General features: G+C 33.7%; 1 protein-coding gene across 2 annotated transcripts in view; it reads left to right on the top strand.

Moving 5' to 3' along the window:
• The window catches only part of LOC102750096 (STAG1 cohesin complex component), a 72,599-nt gene that overhangs the window by 13,737 nt on the left and 39,404 nt on the right, over window positions 1–19,458 (top strand). For both annotated transcript variants that reach the window (XM_081826797.1, XM_081826788.1), the window contains exons 4-9: window positions 7,400–7,503; window positions 15,060–15,152; window positions 15,255–15,344; window positions 15,485–15,688; window positions 16,832–16,902; window positions 18,316–18,403. In XM_081826797.1, the coding sequence (XP_081682923.1) occupies window positions 7,400–7,503; window positions 15,060–15,152; window positions 15,255–15,344; window positions 15,485–15,688; window positions 16,832–16,902; window positions 18,316–18,403 (650 nt within the window). The remainder of the gene's footprint in view (window positions 1–7,399; window positions 7,504–15,059; window positions 15,153–15,254; window positions 15,345–15,484; window positions 15,689–16,831; window positions 16,903–18,315; window positions 18,404–19,458) is intronic.

Below are 19,458 nucleotides of genomic sequence, written 5' to 3'. Positions count from 1 at the left end.
CATTTCTTGATTGGATTATTTGTTCTTTGGGTGTTGAGTTTGGTAAGTTCTTCATAGATTTTGGATAACTAGCCCTTTTTCTGATACGTCATTTGCAAATATCTTCTCCCATTCTGTCGGTTGTCTTTTGGTTTTGTTGACTGTTTCCTTTGTTGTGCAAAAGCTTTTTATCTTGAAGTCCCAATAAATCATTTTTGCCTTTGTTTCCCTTGCCTTTGGAGACGTGTCTAGCAAGAAGTTGCTGCAGCCGAGGTCAAAGAGGTTGCTGCCTATGTTCTCCTTAAGGATTTTGATGGATTCCTGTCTCACATTTGAGTCTTTCATCCATTTTGAGTCTATTTTTGTGTATGGTGTAAGGAAATGGTCCATTTTCATTCTGCATGTGGCTGTGCGGTTTTCCCGATACCATTTGTTGAAGAGACTGTCTTCTTTCCATTGGATATTCTTTCCTGCTTTGTGGAAGATTAGTTGACCATAGAAGTTGAGGGTCCAGGGTGCCTGGGTGGCTCAGATGGTTAAGCGTCTGCTTTCAGCTCAGGTCATGATCTCAGGGTCCTGGGATCGAGTCCCACATCGGGCTCCCTGCTTGGCGGGGAGCCTGTTTCTCCCTCTCCCTCTACTGTTCCCCCTGCTTGTGCTCTCTCGCTCTCTCTGTCAAATGGATAAATAAAATCTTTAAAAAAAAAAAAAAAAAGAAGTTGAGAGTCCATTTCTGGGTTTTCTATTTTGTTCCATTGATCTATGTATCTGTTTTTGTGCCAGTACCATACTGTCTTGATGATAACAGCTTTGTAAAAGAGCTTGAAGTCTGGAATTGTGATGCCACCAATTTTGGTTTTCTTTTTCAACATTCCTTTGGCTATTCAGGGTCTTTTCTGGTTCCATACAAATTTTAGGATTATTTGGTCCAGTTCTGTGAAAAAAGTGGATGGTATTTTGATAGGGATTGCATTAAATGTGTAGATTGCTCTAGGTAGCATAAACATTTTAACAATATTTGTTCTTCCAAAAAAGAATGGTTTTTCCATTTCTTTGTGTCTTCCTCAATTTCTTTCATGAGTATTCTATAGTTTGCTGAGTACAGATCTTTGGCTCTTTGGTTAGATTTATTCCTAGGTGTCTTAGGGTTTTGGGTGCAGTTGTAAATGGGACCAACTCCTTAATTTCTCTTTCTTCTGTCTCGTAGGTGTATAGAAATGCCACTGATTTCTGTGCATTGATTTTATATCCTGCCACTTTACTGAATTCCTGTATGAGTTCTAGCAATTTTGGGGTGGAGTCTTTTGGGTTTTCTACATAAAGTATCATGTCATCTGCAAAGAGTGAGAGTTTGACCAAATTGCCTCTTTTAAACTCAAAATATTCGCCTCATAACCTCATTCTTAATCTGTAACACAAATCTTTCCCCAAGTTTTTATAGACCTTCGCTTAAGGTAGAGGTTATTATAGTATATTTGACCCTACTTTATCATTTACTTTATTTGCAGGTATTCTTTTCTCCGTGGATATCCTTGGTAAGAAGACGGCTCTATTACTAAGTTGATGGGGCCTTCTGCTCACTAGGTCAAACTCTTAACATTACTCCACATCTTTTGTGATCACAGGAATATGAACATACATTCTACATTTTCTCCTTATTTTACTTATACATGTTCACAGCTAAGTTCACTGACTTTTATGCATTCTTTTTCTATTGAATCTTAATATTTTCAATTTCAGTAAAATCAGTTCCCCTTCTAATCACTGCAGCCCAGTCAACACTTGAGTAAAGTGTCTGGCATAGTATTTAGTAGTACATTCCATTCATTTTTTTTTTACCCTTGACTGTCACCATAGAATCAGCATATTATTAGAACTTGTTGTCATGATTCCATGCCATTTTTCTTTTTGTCATCCCATGCTCTAGAAGGTTATTTCCAATGAGAAGAAGGGAGGCAAGAGATATAAATTAAGGGGAAAAGAGCCAAAGTGCTATGCTTTGGTATTGTTAACTTTTTACTCATTTGAATAAGATGTGCCAGTCAGTAGATAGTAATTACTAAGTCTGTCAGTTGTCAATGTGTTGTGCGTGAATTTACCTTGTTGAAATAACTGTGTACTATTAGGTGTTTTGTTAATGATTTAAATTTAGTTGACATTGGGTTTAACTTCAGTTAAGAAGTTAGTTTGGTTTGGTTTGACTTGGTTTGGTTGGTTTGATTTTAGTTAGAAAAGTGAGTTATAAAATGGGAAAAAGTTCTTAAGTGAACCACAGTTTTAGGATATGATTGAGTCTGGGAAAGCAAGGCTGAGGAAATTATGAATAACAAGTACAGAACTGTATCTACATCGTGACTCAACTTTTTTCACACATTTTTTCATATGCGTGCTGTACCATGTATTAACTCTGGCATGGAATGGCATCCAAAGCAATTTTCTGTGCTATTATTTTGCTGTATTTTATGGTAACAAAATGCCAGCAGTAACTTACTTATTTTTGATTAGAAATTAAGTTACGTTTTATTTAGGTGGAGTAGAAAAGATATTGCAGGGGATGAAAGTTTAGTTAGCAGTTGGAAATAGGACCAAAATTTGGGGAAACACATTGTCAAAGACTTATCAATAGCAACTTAAATCACAGTAGCCTAAAGACTGCCTCACAGTGTTTTTAAGGGACAAGGTTTTGTTGTCGGTGGTCGTGGTGGTGGTGGTGAGTGTGTGTGTGTGTGTGTGTGTGTGTGTGTGTGTGTGTGTGTTCTGTAGCAAAATCAAATTATTGGGTAAATTTTTAGTATAATATGAGGGCGTCGGTAATAGGTAACCAGGTAACAAGACCATAAGTAAGTCATTTAATTTATGTGGGTCTCTGCTTCTTTATCTATAAAAAAGGAAATCCCCAAAATTTAGTGGAGATAATCTTCTGTGGTCATTTCTACTGGTAGAATTCTATGATCCACATACTGAATAAAGTAAATGTGGATAAATGGAATTCCTCAAAGCAAGGAATCATAAATTTATTTATAATTTAAAAATATTTATTGATCACTTTCTATATGCTAACTGTTCACACTAAGCACTCAGGGTATAGTCCTAAACAAGGTCAGCTCACAGCCCATATGAAGTTTACATTCTCAAGGGGAAGGCAGATAAAAACCAAGTAAACAGAATAATTTCAAGGGTTAATAAGTGTGATGGATAATAATAAGGAGAGGAGTCTGTTTTTAGATTGAATCCTTAAAGGAAGATTTCTCTGAGGAGGCCACCTATGAGCCAAGAATCTGAAGGATGAGGGAGGTAGCCATGGGAAGTGTCAAAAGAGAGCCATCTAGGTAGAGAAGATAGCAATTGCAAAGATCTGAAGCATGAATGATATTGTTATGTTCTAGGAGCTGCAATAGCCAGAGTGCAGTGAACCAGTGGCACAAGATGAGATAGAAGCAGAAGCCAGATAATGTAGAACATTTTAGTTTGTAAGTAGATTTATTTAGTTCATTCTAAGTAGTAGGAGAACGTGGAAGGATTTTAAACAGGAGTGATATGATCCAATTCATATTTTAAGAAAAGTGCTATTTGTAAACATGACTTGGGATAGGCAGAAGGCCAGTTAGGTAACTGTGGCAATGGTCTGTATGGGAAATGACAATACAAATATGGATGAGGAAGATGGATTATAAAGAAAGGGCCCATAACCACGTTTTAAAGATTATGGATAGGAGACAAAAGCAGGAAGAGCAAGAGAGAGTCTCTAGCAAGCTGTATAAAGAAGATGGTAAGAGATAATTATAGCCTATAGAAGTTCAGTAAAGAGGATGTTCAAGAGATCTATGGCTAATAACATCATATACTGCAGAGGAGGAGAAGGATTATGCAAAGATTATTAGCTTTAGTGATGATTTAAGTTGTTGGTGACTTTTAAGCATTTCTTTTCATTGGTAGGCAAAGAGAAAAGCCACAGTTCAAGGTGATGTGAATAAAATCAATAATGAGGAAATGGAGGTGATGTGCAAAGAGGTTTCTGAAGGTTTAGAAAGTTGTGTAGTTATCTGATAATTCATAGTGCGAACAGCTACCCATTTCTTTCTGTCACTGTGGCTATTCGGCTCTTGTTTGTGGCTTACAGCTTGTTTTGCTTTCAATTTTATTACTTGGTTTTGCTGTTGTATCTTAAAGGGGATTTCAAAACAGTTGAAATTTAGTATTTACCATGTCTAAATAGATGTTTCAAAATTATAAAATAACAAAATTAATGGCATTGGACACTGTATAAGGTTTGGTTATTCTTCAACAATAAGAAGGATTTTAAGAGTAGGGGAAAGTTTCCATACTTGATAAGTTGTTCTCTCTCCTCACTTTCCATAGAGCAAGATTTTCTTCATAAATAAAAGAAAATGCATTTAGTTCATAGACAAACTTGTCATTCCTTTATCTGCAGCCAAATGTGAAAAATTATGAAATTCTAGAATCATAAAAATAGAAACTTAGTTGTTTTATTGAGTGGGATGCTTTTTCCTACTATTAGGCTTTAGATCGAGGAGTATAAATGGAAAAGCTGAAACTATTTCATGTGGCTTTCCTAAGACAGGCTGACGTTCATGTGTTTTTCTTAAGACAATCAAAATGTTAAAACCAAAGAAATGATTAAATTAAGCTGAACATACATATTCTTATGCAGGATGATTTGAGAATAAAAAGGACAAGATTTTATTATGTCCTTGCCTTTTATTGCTGTTGCCCAATTTTTTAAAAAATAATATAAACTTCTGAAGCTTAATCTCTTTAATTTATACCTAAGTCTGTCTCTATAATCCCCACATCTATTGGCCTTTAACATAAATAAGTATACAGAAAAAGGGGGAGAGAGAGAATTAAGCTAGTCAAATTAGCGCTAAAAATTTATCTTTAAAAAAATATAGAGGAATGAATTCAACAAGGAAAGCACAAAACAGTGTGAAGAAAACCATACATTTTCTTAAATGACATTCAAATGCTTTGACATTGGATAAGATTTTTGACATTTGACAAAAATGTCAGTTCAAATCCAGTGGATTTGAGAGAGTTCTGGGAGGTGAGATGAGAGGAAGAACTAAAGCAAAATGATTTCAAAGTTTATATAGAATTTTTTTTCCTTCTGTTTAAAAGGTAGTATAGCGTAGTGCTTAAGAGAACAGACTCTGGATCAGACTACCTGGGTTCATTTCTTGGCTTTACCACTAGCTGAGTACTTTGAAAGTTACTCAACCTCTCTGTGGCTCATTTTCCCTATCTATAAAGTGTGAAGATATTAGCTCCTATCTCTTGGAGTTGTTTTGAGGATAAAACAAGTTAATACATATAAATCACTTATAACAATACTTTACACATAAAAAATGCTTAATTGTTTGCTATTAGCATTATAGAAATTAGAAAATATTTAGAAAAAGGACTAGGTAAAGGAATCTTGTTCAACTAAATGTTCAATTAGTTTAATTAAGTTATATATTAAAGTACATTATATATTTTAAAGCAGCTATCATCAAAACAGTATGGCATTATAATAGGAATAGACAGAGAGATTAGTGAAACTAAATAAAGAATTCTGTATATGAGAGCCTAAAACATTTTTAAAATGTTTAAATTGGGGCGCCTGGGTGGCTCAGTCGTTAAGCGTCTGCCTTTGGCTCAGGTCATGATTCCAGCGTCCTGGGATCGAGTCCCACATTGGGCTCCCTGCTCAGTGGGAAGCCTGCTTCTCCCTTGCCCATTCCCCCTGCTTGTGTTCCTGCTCTCGCCATCTCTGTCTCTGTCAAATAAATAAATAAAATCTTAAAAAAAAAAAAAAAGTGTAAATGTGATATTTAAATTCAGCAGGGAGAGCTGGTTTACTTAGCAGTGGTGGAGGCCTAATTGGCTGTTCATTTGGTAGAAATAAATAGGCCCATACTTCATACTTTCAGCAGAAATAAATTCCAGACAGATTAAAGATGTAAAACCTAGAGAGAGAGAAAAAAACGAATTAGAAAATATATTTCTGTAATCTCTAGGATAAGGAGATCTTTGAGAGCAATACAAGAAACCCAGAAGTCTTTTTGTATCTATAAGAGATGATGGATATTAGTTAACTTTGTGATAATCATTTCACAATATATATGTCAGATCATTATACTGTACAACTTAAACTTGTACAGTGTTATGTCAAATATATATCATTAAAACTAGAAAGAAAAAAAAAGCCAGAAGCCATGAAACAAATCAGTACAGATGTGACTTTGTAAAAATTAACAATTGCTATTAAAAAGAATTTCTGTCTGACAAAAAAATACCATGAAGAGTCTGACATCAAAAGGACAAACTGGGAGAAAATATCTGCCTCATTCAAAAGACAGAGTTAATACTTCTTGTATACAAGAGTTCAAGAAAGGTGAGTAACAGTAGAAAAAATGGGCAAAGAATAAACAGACAAATCTCAGAAAAAAATTCTAAGCCAATAAGAAAATACATTTCACTAATTAAATTAGTAGGAAGGAAGAAGCAAAATGACAGTGAAATACCATTTTTCAGTCAATGAATTGGGAAATATTGAAAGGATTTATGATATCTAGTGCTAGCCAGGGATATGAGGAACCAAACATCATCGTTGCACTTGGAGGTTTGGATTGCAATAAATAGGCTTATATTTATCAGTATCAAGATTTTAACCTTTGACCCATTACCCTCTCGGGAATTTATTCTACAGAAATAAAAGTATCAGTTACATAAATATGTATGTGTTAATGATATTTATTACTGCATTGTTTATAGTAACAAAAATTAGGAAACAATTTGAGTAAACAGTAGAGGTTTGACTAAATTGTGGAACACTCATTATGTAATAACTTGTAATTATTTAAGAAAATTATTATTAAAGAGGGCACATACTGCATGGAGCACTAGGTGTTATGCACAAACAATGAATCATGGAACACTACGTAATCAAAAACTAATCAAAACTAATGATGTAATGTATGGTGATTAACATAACATAATAATAAAAAAAAATTATATGTATATATAGTGACTTGAAAGATAATCAAAATCTATTGTTACTTTTTAAAAATATGTATAGCACTTTTTTTATTTTAAAAAAGATACCCTATTTTATGAGCTTTAAAATGATCTGGAAGGAAATACAGTAAAATTTTGGCATTGCCTAATTCAGAAATATGGTCCAAGAAGAGACAAGGTATTAGAAGAAACCAGAGTGTATGCTCTTTTTACTTTATCTGTTGTTTGACTTACGGTAAGCACATACTGCTTCATAAAAAAAGAGAGAAAATACAGAGCTTAACTTCAGTCTTTAAAATAACCAGTAATAGAGTATGTTTGCAGCTTTTTATAATTGTGTTCTCTTTAATACATGATTATTGTAAAACTACTCATACTAATGCGTTTTATTTCACTTTAGCAATGTCTGACCGTCAAGAGAGTGCTCTTATAGAGCTAATGGTTTGTACAATTCGTCAAGCTGCTGAGGCACATCCTCCAGTGGGAAGGGGTACTGGCAAGAGAGTAAGTTATATTAGTGAGAAATCTACAGAAAGACTTTTAATGTGTTTAAGTGTCTTAAATACTTGAAAATTTTAGTGGTATATTTATCCATAAAAACATGGTATTTTTGTAAATGATATATGCTGTGGTACTTTGTCTTTATATCCTATCTACTAATTACACTTAGGTTTCAAAAATAGATTCTTCCATGTTCCCAAAGCACCTGTACCTGCTTCTGGTTCTGGTACTTTAATGATTTTCACATTCGTATCTGTTAAAAATGCAGAAAGGTCTGAAAGCAAATGCCTATTTTTACTCCATTTAGCAACTGTTTAATCTTTGAATAGTTGATTGTTTTCTTTGTGTGTTAATTCCCTTATTTGTAATATGGGGCTAATACAGGTTTTGTGGTATTAAAGATGAATTGAGATAATCATTGATAGACCAGCTCTGGTGGTATGCAGAGGTAGGTAATTCTTCTCTACACCGAAAAAAAAAAAAGAAAAGAAAAAGTATAAAACTGCAGAATTTGTCCAAAAACCTTATCAAAGGGTTCTGGGAATTCACCAAAGATAAAAGACAAATTGAGAAGCATTTATTTTTGAAAAACCACCAAAGCTTCAGGTAAAAGCAACAGGAGTCTGCTGCCTTTTTGCCTGGCATTATAATTTACACACATCCACCCACAAACTTGATGTAGTTTTACCAGAGTGGTACGTCTGTAAAAACCAGCAGCTTTGCTCTCAGAGGGGCAGACTCATGGTACAAATGCCAAAAGTCCAGAGCTTTGTGAGCCAGAAATGGCAAACATGGTAGAAACAAACAAGGAAAAACCCACAGCTGTGATATTCAGAGGTTGTGGTCCCAGATGGGAAGAACAGCTGACTGACCAAGAATCTAACTAAAAAATCCTGGAAATGAGAAAGCCATAAAAAGGATTAGATGAGCTCTCCTTACATCACTGGCTGACTGAGAAACCTGAGATAACCCAATGGAAAATAAAAGTCAAAAAGCAAACTTAAGAACTGGCTGGACTTTGTTTTTTCTTTTTCTTTTTTATGTTTCTATTTTTTATTTTAATTCTAGTATAGTTAACATACAGTGTTATATTAGTTTCATATGTACAGTATAGTGATTCAGCAGTTCTGTACATTACTCAGTGCTCATCATGATAAGTGTACTCTTAATCCCTTTACCTACTTTATCCATCCCCCACCCACCTCCCCTCTGGTAACCGTCAGTTTGTTCTCTGTAGTTAAGAGTCTGTTTCTTGGTTTGTGTGTGTGTGTCTCTCTTTTTTCTTTCCCTTTGCCTGTCTGTTTCTTAAATTCCACATATGATTAAGATCATATGCTATTTGTCTTTCTCTGACTTACTTCACTTAGCATTATACTCTTTAGCTCCATCCACATCATTACAAATGGCAAGATTCATTCCTTTATATATATATATCACATCTTCATTATCCATTCATCTATTGATAGGACACTGGGCTGCTTCCATAATTTGACTATTTTAATAATGCTGCAATAAGCATAGAGGTGCATGTATCCCTTTGAATTAGTGTTTTTGTATTTTTTTGTATTTTACCCAGTAGTATAATTACTGGATTGTAGTATAGTTCTATTTTTAACTTTCTGAGGAAACATTGCCCTGTTTTCCACAGTGGCTCCACCAGGTTGCATTCCCACCAACATATGAGTGTTCCTTTTTCTTCACATCCTCACCAACACTTCTTGTTTCTTGAAGAAGTGGCTGAACTTTGAATATGCTTTCTAACCCAGGTCTCAGAGGGGCGAACCCTTATAGATTTGAAGTTTAAGTTAAAGATTACTTTTTTAAATATAAAAATTAGAAAAATAAGTTAAAAATCCATAATTACTGTGTTACCTAAAAATGTTGACTCTTCTAGAAAAATTACAGTCAAGCAAAGAAACAATAAAACATGACCATACTTGGGGGGAAGCAGACAATAGAAATGGCTTCTCAGTAGGCCTAATTGTTGGATTTAGCAAATAACTTCAGAGCCCTTTTTATAAATATGTTGAAAGAATCAAAGGAAAACATGTTCAAAGAATTACAGGACAATATGATAACAGAAATAAGGAAAAAATGGAAATTCTAGAGTTGAAAAGTAGCAAATTTGAGATGACAAGAAAGAAACATTGAACTTCATGAAGGTAGATTAATAAAAATTATTTATTCTGAAGAACAGAGAGGAAAGAAGATTGAAGAAAAATGAACAGAGCCCAAGAAATGTGTGAAACAACATTAAATGCATCAAATTTTTATAATGAGAGTTCCAGAAAGAAAGGAGTAAGAGAAAGAGACAGGAAAGAAAAACATTCGAAGAAATACTTGCCAAAAACTTGCCAAATTTGATGAAAAACATTAATCCAAAGAATAAGCTTAACAAAACTCAAGTAGTGTAAACGTAAAAGATTTATCTCCAGATACGACAGTCAGTGTCCAAAGCCAAAAACAAAAAATCTTGAAAGCAACAAGAGAAAAGTCATACAGAGGGCAATTATAATAAGATTAGCAATTAATTTTTTATCAGAGACAGTGGAGGCCAGAAGACTGACAGAGTGACATATATGCTGAAAGAAAACAAAGTTGCCAACCAAGAATTCTAAATCCAGTAAAACTATCTTTCAAATATGAAGGTACATTAAAAACATTCCCAGAAAAACAAAAATTGACAGGCATGTTGCTGGAAGACCTTAGAAGAACTACCAGAAGAAGTTCTTCGAACTGTAAAGAATAATACCAAATGGTAATTCTAATCCATAGAAAGGAATGAACAGTATCAGAAATGGTAAATATGTGGGTGGATATAAAAGGCCATGTATATTATATATATTTTTTTCTTTTAATTTCTTTCAAGGGACATGAGATTATTTAAAGCAGTAATTATAGCGCTAAAGTACTAAGATTATAAGATACATAGATATATATGACAGCAATAACAAAGAAGGGTAAAGGAAACAGAATTATATTGGAGCAAAATTGCTGTATTTTGCTGTAATTAAATATCAGCCTAAAGTTGATTATTGTAAATTAAAGAGTTTATTAGAATCCCCAAAGAAGGTAGTAAAGAAGGAACAAAGAAACAAAAAGACATGAGATTCATAGATCGCAGAATGGCTGACATAAATTCAGTCATATCAGAACTTAATTAAATATGAATATACAGAGGGGTGCCTGGATGGCTCAAGTCAGTTAAGCGTCCAGCTCTTGATTTTGGCTCAGGTCATGATCTCAGGATCTTGGTATCAAGCTTCATGCTCAGCAGGGAATCTGCTTCAGGATTCTCTCTCCCCCTCTCCTTCTGCCCCTCTTCCCACTTGTGCGCTCCCTTTCTTTCTCTCTAAAATACATATTTGTATATATACAGAAATCCAAAACATAGAAATTGGGAAAACTATGGACTGGGTATGAAAAGATACTAAGAAGTTATTGTTTCATTTTGTTGGAGATGCCAAGTTTTATTGTTTTTAAGTCTTCACTGTTAAAAATACACAATTAAATATTTATCGGTGAAGTGAAATGATATACCAAGAATTTACCTTAAAATGTTACAGGAAAAAAAAACTGTAGGAATTAATGAAGCAGTAATGACAAATGAATAATTTTTAGATTTTCCAAAATAAAAGTTATAAAAATATGTGTTGTCCGAACTTTGAGATGAGAGCCTATTCAGGCTAAGCATTTCTTATCCTTTTGACATATCTCAGTCATTTTTTGTGCACTTTCTTGCTTTCTCATCAAGTTCACTTTCTACCTTTACTGTTTATATTAACTATTGCTACGTAAAAAATTACTTTAAAACTTAGAAGCTTAATACAGTAAGCGTTCATTATCTCCCAGTTTTTGTGGGTCAGAAACTTGGGAGTGTCTTAGCTGGCTTTTTTTGGCTTAAGGTTCTCATAGGGTTGCATTTAAGATGTTAACCAGGGCTTTAGCCTCTGAAGGTTTGGTTGTTAATTTACTACTTCCTAATGGCTTACTTACATGACTGGCAAGTTAGTGTTGATTATTAGGGGAGGCTTTCGATCCTCACCTTATGGACCTCTCAGTAGGACTGTTTGAATGTTTTCATGACATGATTGCTGCCCCTTCCTCCCCACCCCCAGAGTGAAGTATCCAAGAGAGAATAAAGCAGAATGAATGATCCAAAGGAGAGTAAGGTGGACTTCTGTGTCTTTCATGAGCTAGTTCTAAAAAGTCACATAACATCATTTCCACAGTCTCCTATTGGTTAACACATGTCAACCTTAGTCATTGTGGGAAGAGACTATAAGAGCATGATACCAAGAGGCAGAGGTTACTGGAAGGCACTTTGAAGGCTGATTCTTACATTACTCTAGCACAGGAATCTCTAACAAGCCATGGTGCCTTTTAATAGAGTAGTATTTAAAGTTAAAATCTTGTCACGAAGAGTATTGTCATTTGGTATTTTTTCTGATAGACACTTTGAGTATACAGAGCTAAGAAATACATGTATATATTTCTCTGTATATATCCATATATATTTAATTACATATTCATATTGATATTGATGACTTAAATTTAGCATAACAAGGTTTTTGCCTCTTTGGTTTTGTATTTTTTTCCTTTTTTTTTTCTTTAGATTTTATTTATTTGTCAGAGAGCAAGAGAGCACAAGCAGGGGGAGTGGCAGGCAGAGGGAGATGCAGGCTCCCCACTGAGCAAGGAGCCTGATGTGGGACTTGATGCTAGGACCCTGGGATCATGACCTGAACGGAAGGCAGCCGCTTAACCAACTGAGCCTCCCAGGCGTCCCTTTTTTTCTCATTTTTATTTTTTGGAAATAGATAAAACATTTACATAGTTAAAAGGTCAAAACCATGTAAAAATATACATTCAGAGAAGTCTTTCATATATTTATATCTCCTTTTACACCCCGTTCCTACTATATAGTCAGAATATCCTTCCAGTGTTTCATTTTACAAATATAGATAAATGCATGCACTCCATCCTCCCTCTCCCTCAAAAGATAGCATATTTTGTAGTGTTCTGTACCTTACATTTTTATTTAACAGTGTATCCTAGATATCACTCTACTATACCTTTATTTGAAGATCTTCATTTTCTTATGGCTACATAGCATCCATTATCTGGATACACGATTGAGGGTCTTTTGGGTTGTTGCCAGTCTTTTACTATTAGAAATAATGTACTATTAGAAATAATTCACTACGCAGTGAATAATTTTGTATCATTTCATACTTGTACCACATGTATTAGTGGGGTAGATTGCTTAAAAGTAGGATTATTATGTCAGAAGGAAAATGTGTATACAATTTTGTTAGATACTGGCAAATTCCTCCTTCATAGGTAGTATGCCATTTTTGCCATCCCATCAGAGGTTTTGGGGATTGAGTCCATGCATATAGACTGCCTAACATAATGATCACTTAATCAAAGACAGCTATTTATCTAAAATCAGTATCTTTAGACCTCTCATACATTGCCAAATGAATTTTAAGACTTCTCAATACCCTGAATACATTCCTGGACTTACATTCCACATAATATGTAGTCCCTTATATTACTTTGTGAAGAACTAAACACAATACAGTAAATCATTCCATATGATTATTTTGTATTTTAAGAAGTTGAAAAGCAATAAAGTTCTGGAAGAGGAATTAGATGGGAGACCTTACTACTTCTTTCACATACTCTCAAACATCTACTGTGAGAATGAAGACCATTCTCAGCACTCAGACTATTGACATTCCAGAAAATGTCGACATCACTCTGAAAGGATGCACTGTTATTGTGAAGGGCCCCAGAGGAACCCTGGGAAGAGACTTCAGTTACAGCAGTGTAGAACTCAGTCTCCTGGGGCTCCTGGGTGGCTCAGTCGTTAAGTGTCTGCCTTCGGTTCAGGTCATGATCCCAGGGTCCTGGGATCGAGCCCTGCATCAGGCTCCCTGCTCCGCAGGAAGCCTGTTTCTGCCTCTCCCTCTCCCCCTGCTTGTGATCCTGCTCTCACTGTGTCTCTCTCTGTCAAATAAATAAATAAAATCTTAAAAACAAAACAAAAAGACCTCAGTCTCCTTGAAAAGAAAAAGAAGAGGCGCCAACTTGAGAGAAATAGGAAAGAAATGACTATTGTTTGCACTATCTGTAGTCACATACAGAACATGATCAAGGGCATTAGACTGGGCTTCCGTTACAAGATGAGGTCTGTGTATGCTCCCTTCCTCATCAGCACTGTTATTCAGGACAGTGGTTCTCTTACTGAAATCCAAGATTTCTTAGGTGAAAAATACATCCACGGGGATCGGATGAGGCCAGGTGTTGCGTGTTCAGTATCTCAAGCCCAGAAAGATGAGCTAATTCTTGAAGGAAATGACAATGAACTTGTATTGAATGCAGCTACTTTTTGATTCAGCAAACCACGACAGTTAAAAACGACTATCAGAAGATTTGGGGTGGTATGTTTCTGAAAAAGAAACAGTTCAGCGAGCTGATGAATAAGATCTAAGTTGTCCAGCTACAGAAACAGCAAGATGCCAGATGATTTTTCAGAGTTATTTGTGATATTTTAAAGATGCAATAAAAGCTGTATTGATTTTAAAAAAAAGGGTTGACATTTATAAAGTGGTAATTTATATTGGAATGAAACATTCAACCATTCAACATTATGGTGCTAAATTCCTTCAAGATAATAACAAAATACAAAATACCTTGGGGAAATGATTATCTTAACTTGCATTTTAATATTTTATTTTTGGAACCACTTATGGTTTAACTAGTTGAATGCGGGACAAGGTGATGGGCATTATCAGCTTCAATTGGTTCAGTGATGACAGGCTACACCTCTATGTCTGGATTATTGCCTAACAGACTTATGAACTTAGAAGGACAACTAAATATAAATGAGTCCAGAGACATTGTTAGTATATGCTTTAAAAAATAAGTGAAAATTTGGGGTGCCTGAGTGGCTCAGATGGTTAAACGTCTGCCGCTGGCTCAGGTCGTGATCCCAGGGTCCTGGGATCGAGCCCCACATTGGGCTCCCTGCTCAGCGGGGAGCCTGCTTCTCCCTCTCCCTCTACTGCTCCCCCTTCTTGTGTGCTCTCTCTCTCTGTCAAATAAATAAATAAAATCTTTTTAAAAAATCAGTGAAAATTTATTTAACTGCCGACAGTAAAAAAAAAAATTACTTTCTGAAGTATTTTTAGAAAAGTGTGTTTAACATAGGGGAGATTACTGTTAACATATTGAGGTTAAAACTGGAAAAATTATTTCACCTGCAATATTTTTATATTCATAACTGGTTTTATAGAAATGTTTTTGTTTACTAAACAAGTAGTAATTTATCTAAACTTTAGTGATTTGTAAGTAGCTATTTAATAAAGTAATATTGCATGTTAACTAGAAATAAGCATAAAACTAGAGATATTTGTTTTAGTAATTAGTTTGTTAACCTCCTCTGAAAATTCTCGAGTACATTATCTCCAATACTTCATCATTCTGTGTAACATTCTAGATTTATAAATTATGTGACATTATATTATTTGCCCATTTCAATTTATTTCTAGGTGCTAACTGCCAAAGAAAGAAAAACTCAAATTGATGATAGAAACAAATTGACTGAGCATTTTATTATCACACTTCCTATGTTGCTATCAAAGGTATAATTTCATTTACATTTCTGTGATAATATGCCACTGAGTTTGCTTATAACATTGAACTATTAAAGTAGTTGCTTCTTTTTTCTTTGCTTCTCCTTCTAGTATTCTGCAGATGCAGAGAAGGTAGCAAACTTGCTACAAATCCCACAGTATTTTGATCTAGAAATTTATAGCACAGGTAGAATGGAAAAGGTAAGACACTATGAAATCAAAATTCTGTTATAGTCAGTTTAAATAACTGGATTATTTCATTTTCATGTAATCTGTAGGCTTACTATTTGACAGATGCTTATTTTTATTAATCTAATAATTTGTCTTTTTTTCCTCCTCAGCATCTGGATGCTTTATTAAAACAGATTAAGTTTGTTGTGGAGAAACATGTAGAATCAGATGTTCTAGAAGCCTGCAGTAAAACCTATAGCATCTTATGCAGTGAAGAGTATACCATCCAAAACAGAGTTGACATAGCTCGAAGTCAGCTGATTGATGAGTTTGTAGATCGATTCAATCATTCTGTGGAAGATCTACTGCAAGAGGTCTGTTTTAAAGTAAACACTTGTATGTGATAATTTTGGCTAATATTCAAAGTTGAATGTACAAATCGTTTCCATTTTAAAATAAAATCTAGTGGAATTCTCTTTTTCAAATCTTAGCAGCATTATTGCAAGTGTTCGTCCTGTAATTAACTTTGGTTATACTTTATTTTAAAAACCTATTTTGGAGTGCCTGGGTGACTCAGTTAAGCATCTGACTCTTGATTTCAGCTGAGGTCATGATCTCAGAATTGTGAGATCCAGCCCCACATCTGGCTCCACACTGGGCATGGAGCCTGCTTAAGATTCTCTCCCTCACTCTTCCCCATCCCCCACCTAAAAAAAAAAACAAAACAACTTGTTTCACAAAAGCTAATACTTTTTTTGTTTAAGAAAACCTTTTAAGGCCTGGCTTAATTCATTTTTTCGCTTTCTTTTCCTGGGGCCTAATTTACAAAATATTTTAATATTACTGAACTATTTATGATGTGCTAATGAATAGAACATAAAAATTAAGTGTGCTTGTAAGGGACAGCCACTTGCCAGTGGTATGCCTAGGATAACAGCAAACATCTCCATCTGGTTATTTTTATAGTTATTTTTATGATTCCCGCCTCTTGCCTTCTCCCTCCAATCAGTGTTACCAATTTGGAACCCCCACGGTTTTCTGTGCTCTGATGGCCAGGCTGATAGGATTTTCTTTTTAGTCCATGTAACCAATTTTTTCCTACTTCTAACTTTTAGTTTTAACTTTTAATTTTTTTCAACCATTTTTGATTTTTCATTGTGATTTTGAGCTACAAAAGTAACAATAAAATCTTTGAAATAACCATTAAAATCTTTAAAGTACATACCTTTTCACTCAGTTTCAATGAACTTATCCTAAAGTATTAATCAGAAAAGTATACAATGTTAATGTTTACAACATTGTTTAAAATGCAAAAATGGTTCTCTCAGTGTAACAGTTATGGGTGTTTTTTATTTTTTGGTTTTTTGCTTATTTGTACTTTCTTATTTACCAGCAGTGAATATGTACTCTTTATATAATAAAAATGAATGCTTTTAGGCAGTAAGTATTAATAGACTTTCGTGTGAATATCAGGATAAGTAAAGTTATGGTAATGAAATAATGTCTTTTATTTATAGGGAGAAGAAGCTGATGATGATGATATTTACAATGTTCTTTCCACATTAAAGCGGTTAACCTCTTTTCATAAGTATGTCATTTTATTTAGATTTGGTTAATAACATTATATTAGCCAACATAAAATAGGCTGTTTTTGTAATATTTAACATCCTTGTAACAATGGGAAATTTTAAACAAATATCAAGATGTGATTTTTTTCTTTATTAATCAGATTTTCTTCAGATAAATTATGGGTTTTTATTATCATCTGATTTCTTAAGGAGTTAGATTTATCATTCAGTGTAACAAATATACTGTACACTGTACAAGTTTGTTAATCAGTATCATTGCTGGGCTTACTCTGTAAGCTGGAGTTTAGAGGTATAATTTTTATTTGATAGTTTTTAGAAATCTTACTAAATAAAAAAGGTTTTGGGGGATGCCATGAAAGTTATTTCTATGAGCTTTTTTTCCTGAATTGTTCTTGTTTGTCTATTTATTATTGTGCTCTTACTGTGTAGACAAAATAGCTGGACTTGAATAAGGAAAAAAGGCTCAGATTAATGAAATAAGTGTTACTTTTAAATTGTAATTTATATGTCCCTTGTTAATGGGTATGTTTATCTTCTCCATAAAGAAAGGAAAATAGAGATCTTTGTTGTTAAAAGAATGTTTAAGTGTAACCCTTACGTTAATGAATACTTCAGAATTCAAAAACAGTGTCTAAAATCTAAGACATTTCTTTATACACAAGGACACTGTTTGGAATTCTGTGGAGAAATAAACTCTTAGTTTTGAAAATATTTTGACATTTGGAAATAAAAGTTGACAGCTAGTGTCAAAACTCCTTATTTTAAAAAATATTTTGATGTTTCAAAATAAAAGTTAATGGGCATTGATCTACTATTTTAGTAGTAGAATTCATGAGAAAATAAAATGTCTGCCTTATTGCAATTAAGAAGCCTGTAGCTACACTAAAGTTTTTGAGCTTTGACATATTTCTTTTCCCCTGGTTTTGTCTTTCTTGTGAATGCAGATCTCTTTCAAAAATACACATGTATTTATATTTTGAAATTGTGAATGGATTTTTTTTAAATGTATTTTAAAAATACTAGGAAGAATGAAATGGAATACAGGCTTAGGTTGACTGTGTAGTAGTAATCTTCATTTAAAGGGATGAATTTTTCTTGTTAATTGGTTTCTTTTAATTAATTTCTAATATCAGCTTATGTATTCTCTATCTCCGCGCCCTGTCTCACTTTCCCGTTCTCTTTCCCTTTTCCCCTTTTTCTTTCTTACTTTTTATTTCCTTCCTTCCTTCCTTCCTTCCATCCTCTCTCCTTGTTTTTCTTTCTTTCTAAGTTTGAGTACTTGAACATTTACCAATCTTTTTCGATTCTGCAAGAAATTGAAGTTATTTTATACTTCTACCCACTGAAACTGAGCTCAAATTTAAATTTTCTTCTACTCTAGAATAAAGTTAATGCATTTTTGTTTATTTTAGTGCTCATGATCTCACAAAATGGGATCTATTTGGTAATTGCTACAGATTATTGAAGACTGGAATTGAACATGGAGCAATGCCAGAACAGGTAGGAGTTTATTGATATTCCTTCTTTGTCATTTTAGAAAGCTAAGCTTCTCTGAAATCACACAGGATTATCAAAAACCTTACATAGAAAGTAGTTGATAATTCTTAAATGCAGCTGCTTCCTTTGATAATTATTGCCATAGTGATTAAATATTACTAATAGATGTTAGTGATTGAATGTTACCAATAGGTGTATCTTCAGGTTTGAGCCGAAAAAAAGTAGAGAATCTTTGCTATATTGTATTTCAAACATTTAATACTAAAGTAAACATTATTACTCTTTGAGGAAAAATACCATTAATTACTATAATAGCAGTTTCAGAACTTGATTAATTCGGTTTGATGTAAATTCCTAATATGGCTGTATTCCAGGCACTGTTCTAGATACTGATAATAGTAAGCCTTAGGTATGGCTTACTTTCTGTAGTGGAACCATAATTAAATAAGCTTGAGACCTTTAGCAGATTTTAGACCTTTTTGCATTCATGTATAAGTTGGAATGGAAAGAGCAGGATTTCACCAAATTTCTCTAGTCTGGAAGAGATTTAAAATAGTTGATTTAATTCTATATAAGAATTAAGTTGTTAATTAATTGTTACTTAACAATTATAATTATTACAGTTATTAATGGTTACATTTATTACAGTTAATTTTAATTGACACATACAATTATGTTACTTAGCAATAACAGTCTTTTGTAAGAATTAAAGTTATTTTGTATACTGCATATACTCATTCATTAGACCAAGATACCAACCCATAGTTAGGTATAGGTGGTGTTTAGAGGTGGTCTCATCTAATCCCATTTGGTAATATGGACACTTCATTATACTAAATGACACTTTATTATACTAAAGCAGTAAGAATTTCAACAGATATAACAATTGTGATATATTAAAAGTTAATCACAGAAGCAGTGCTTTCTCATTGCTATTATTCTTTTAAGTTGTTTTAATTCATGGTTTTGATCCCTACTTAATGTAACAGCCACTCTTAATAACAAATGTCCTTGATTATAAGTGTTTATTACAGTTTGTGGAAAGAAGCTAAATATTT

This window comes from Leptonychotes weddellii, chromosome 1 (assembly GCF_054177405.1).
Source record: "Leptonychotes weddellii isolate Sample4059 chromosome 1, ASM5417740v2, whole genome shotgun sequence".
In the NCBI taxonomy this organism is placed as follows: domain Eukaryota; kingdom Metazoa; phylum Chordata; class Mammalia; order Carnivora; family Phocidae; genus Leptonychotes; species Leptonychotes weddellii.
This window is presented reverse-complemented; position numbering and strand designations above follow the sequence as displayed.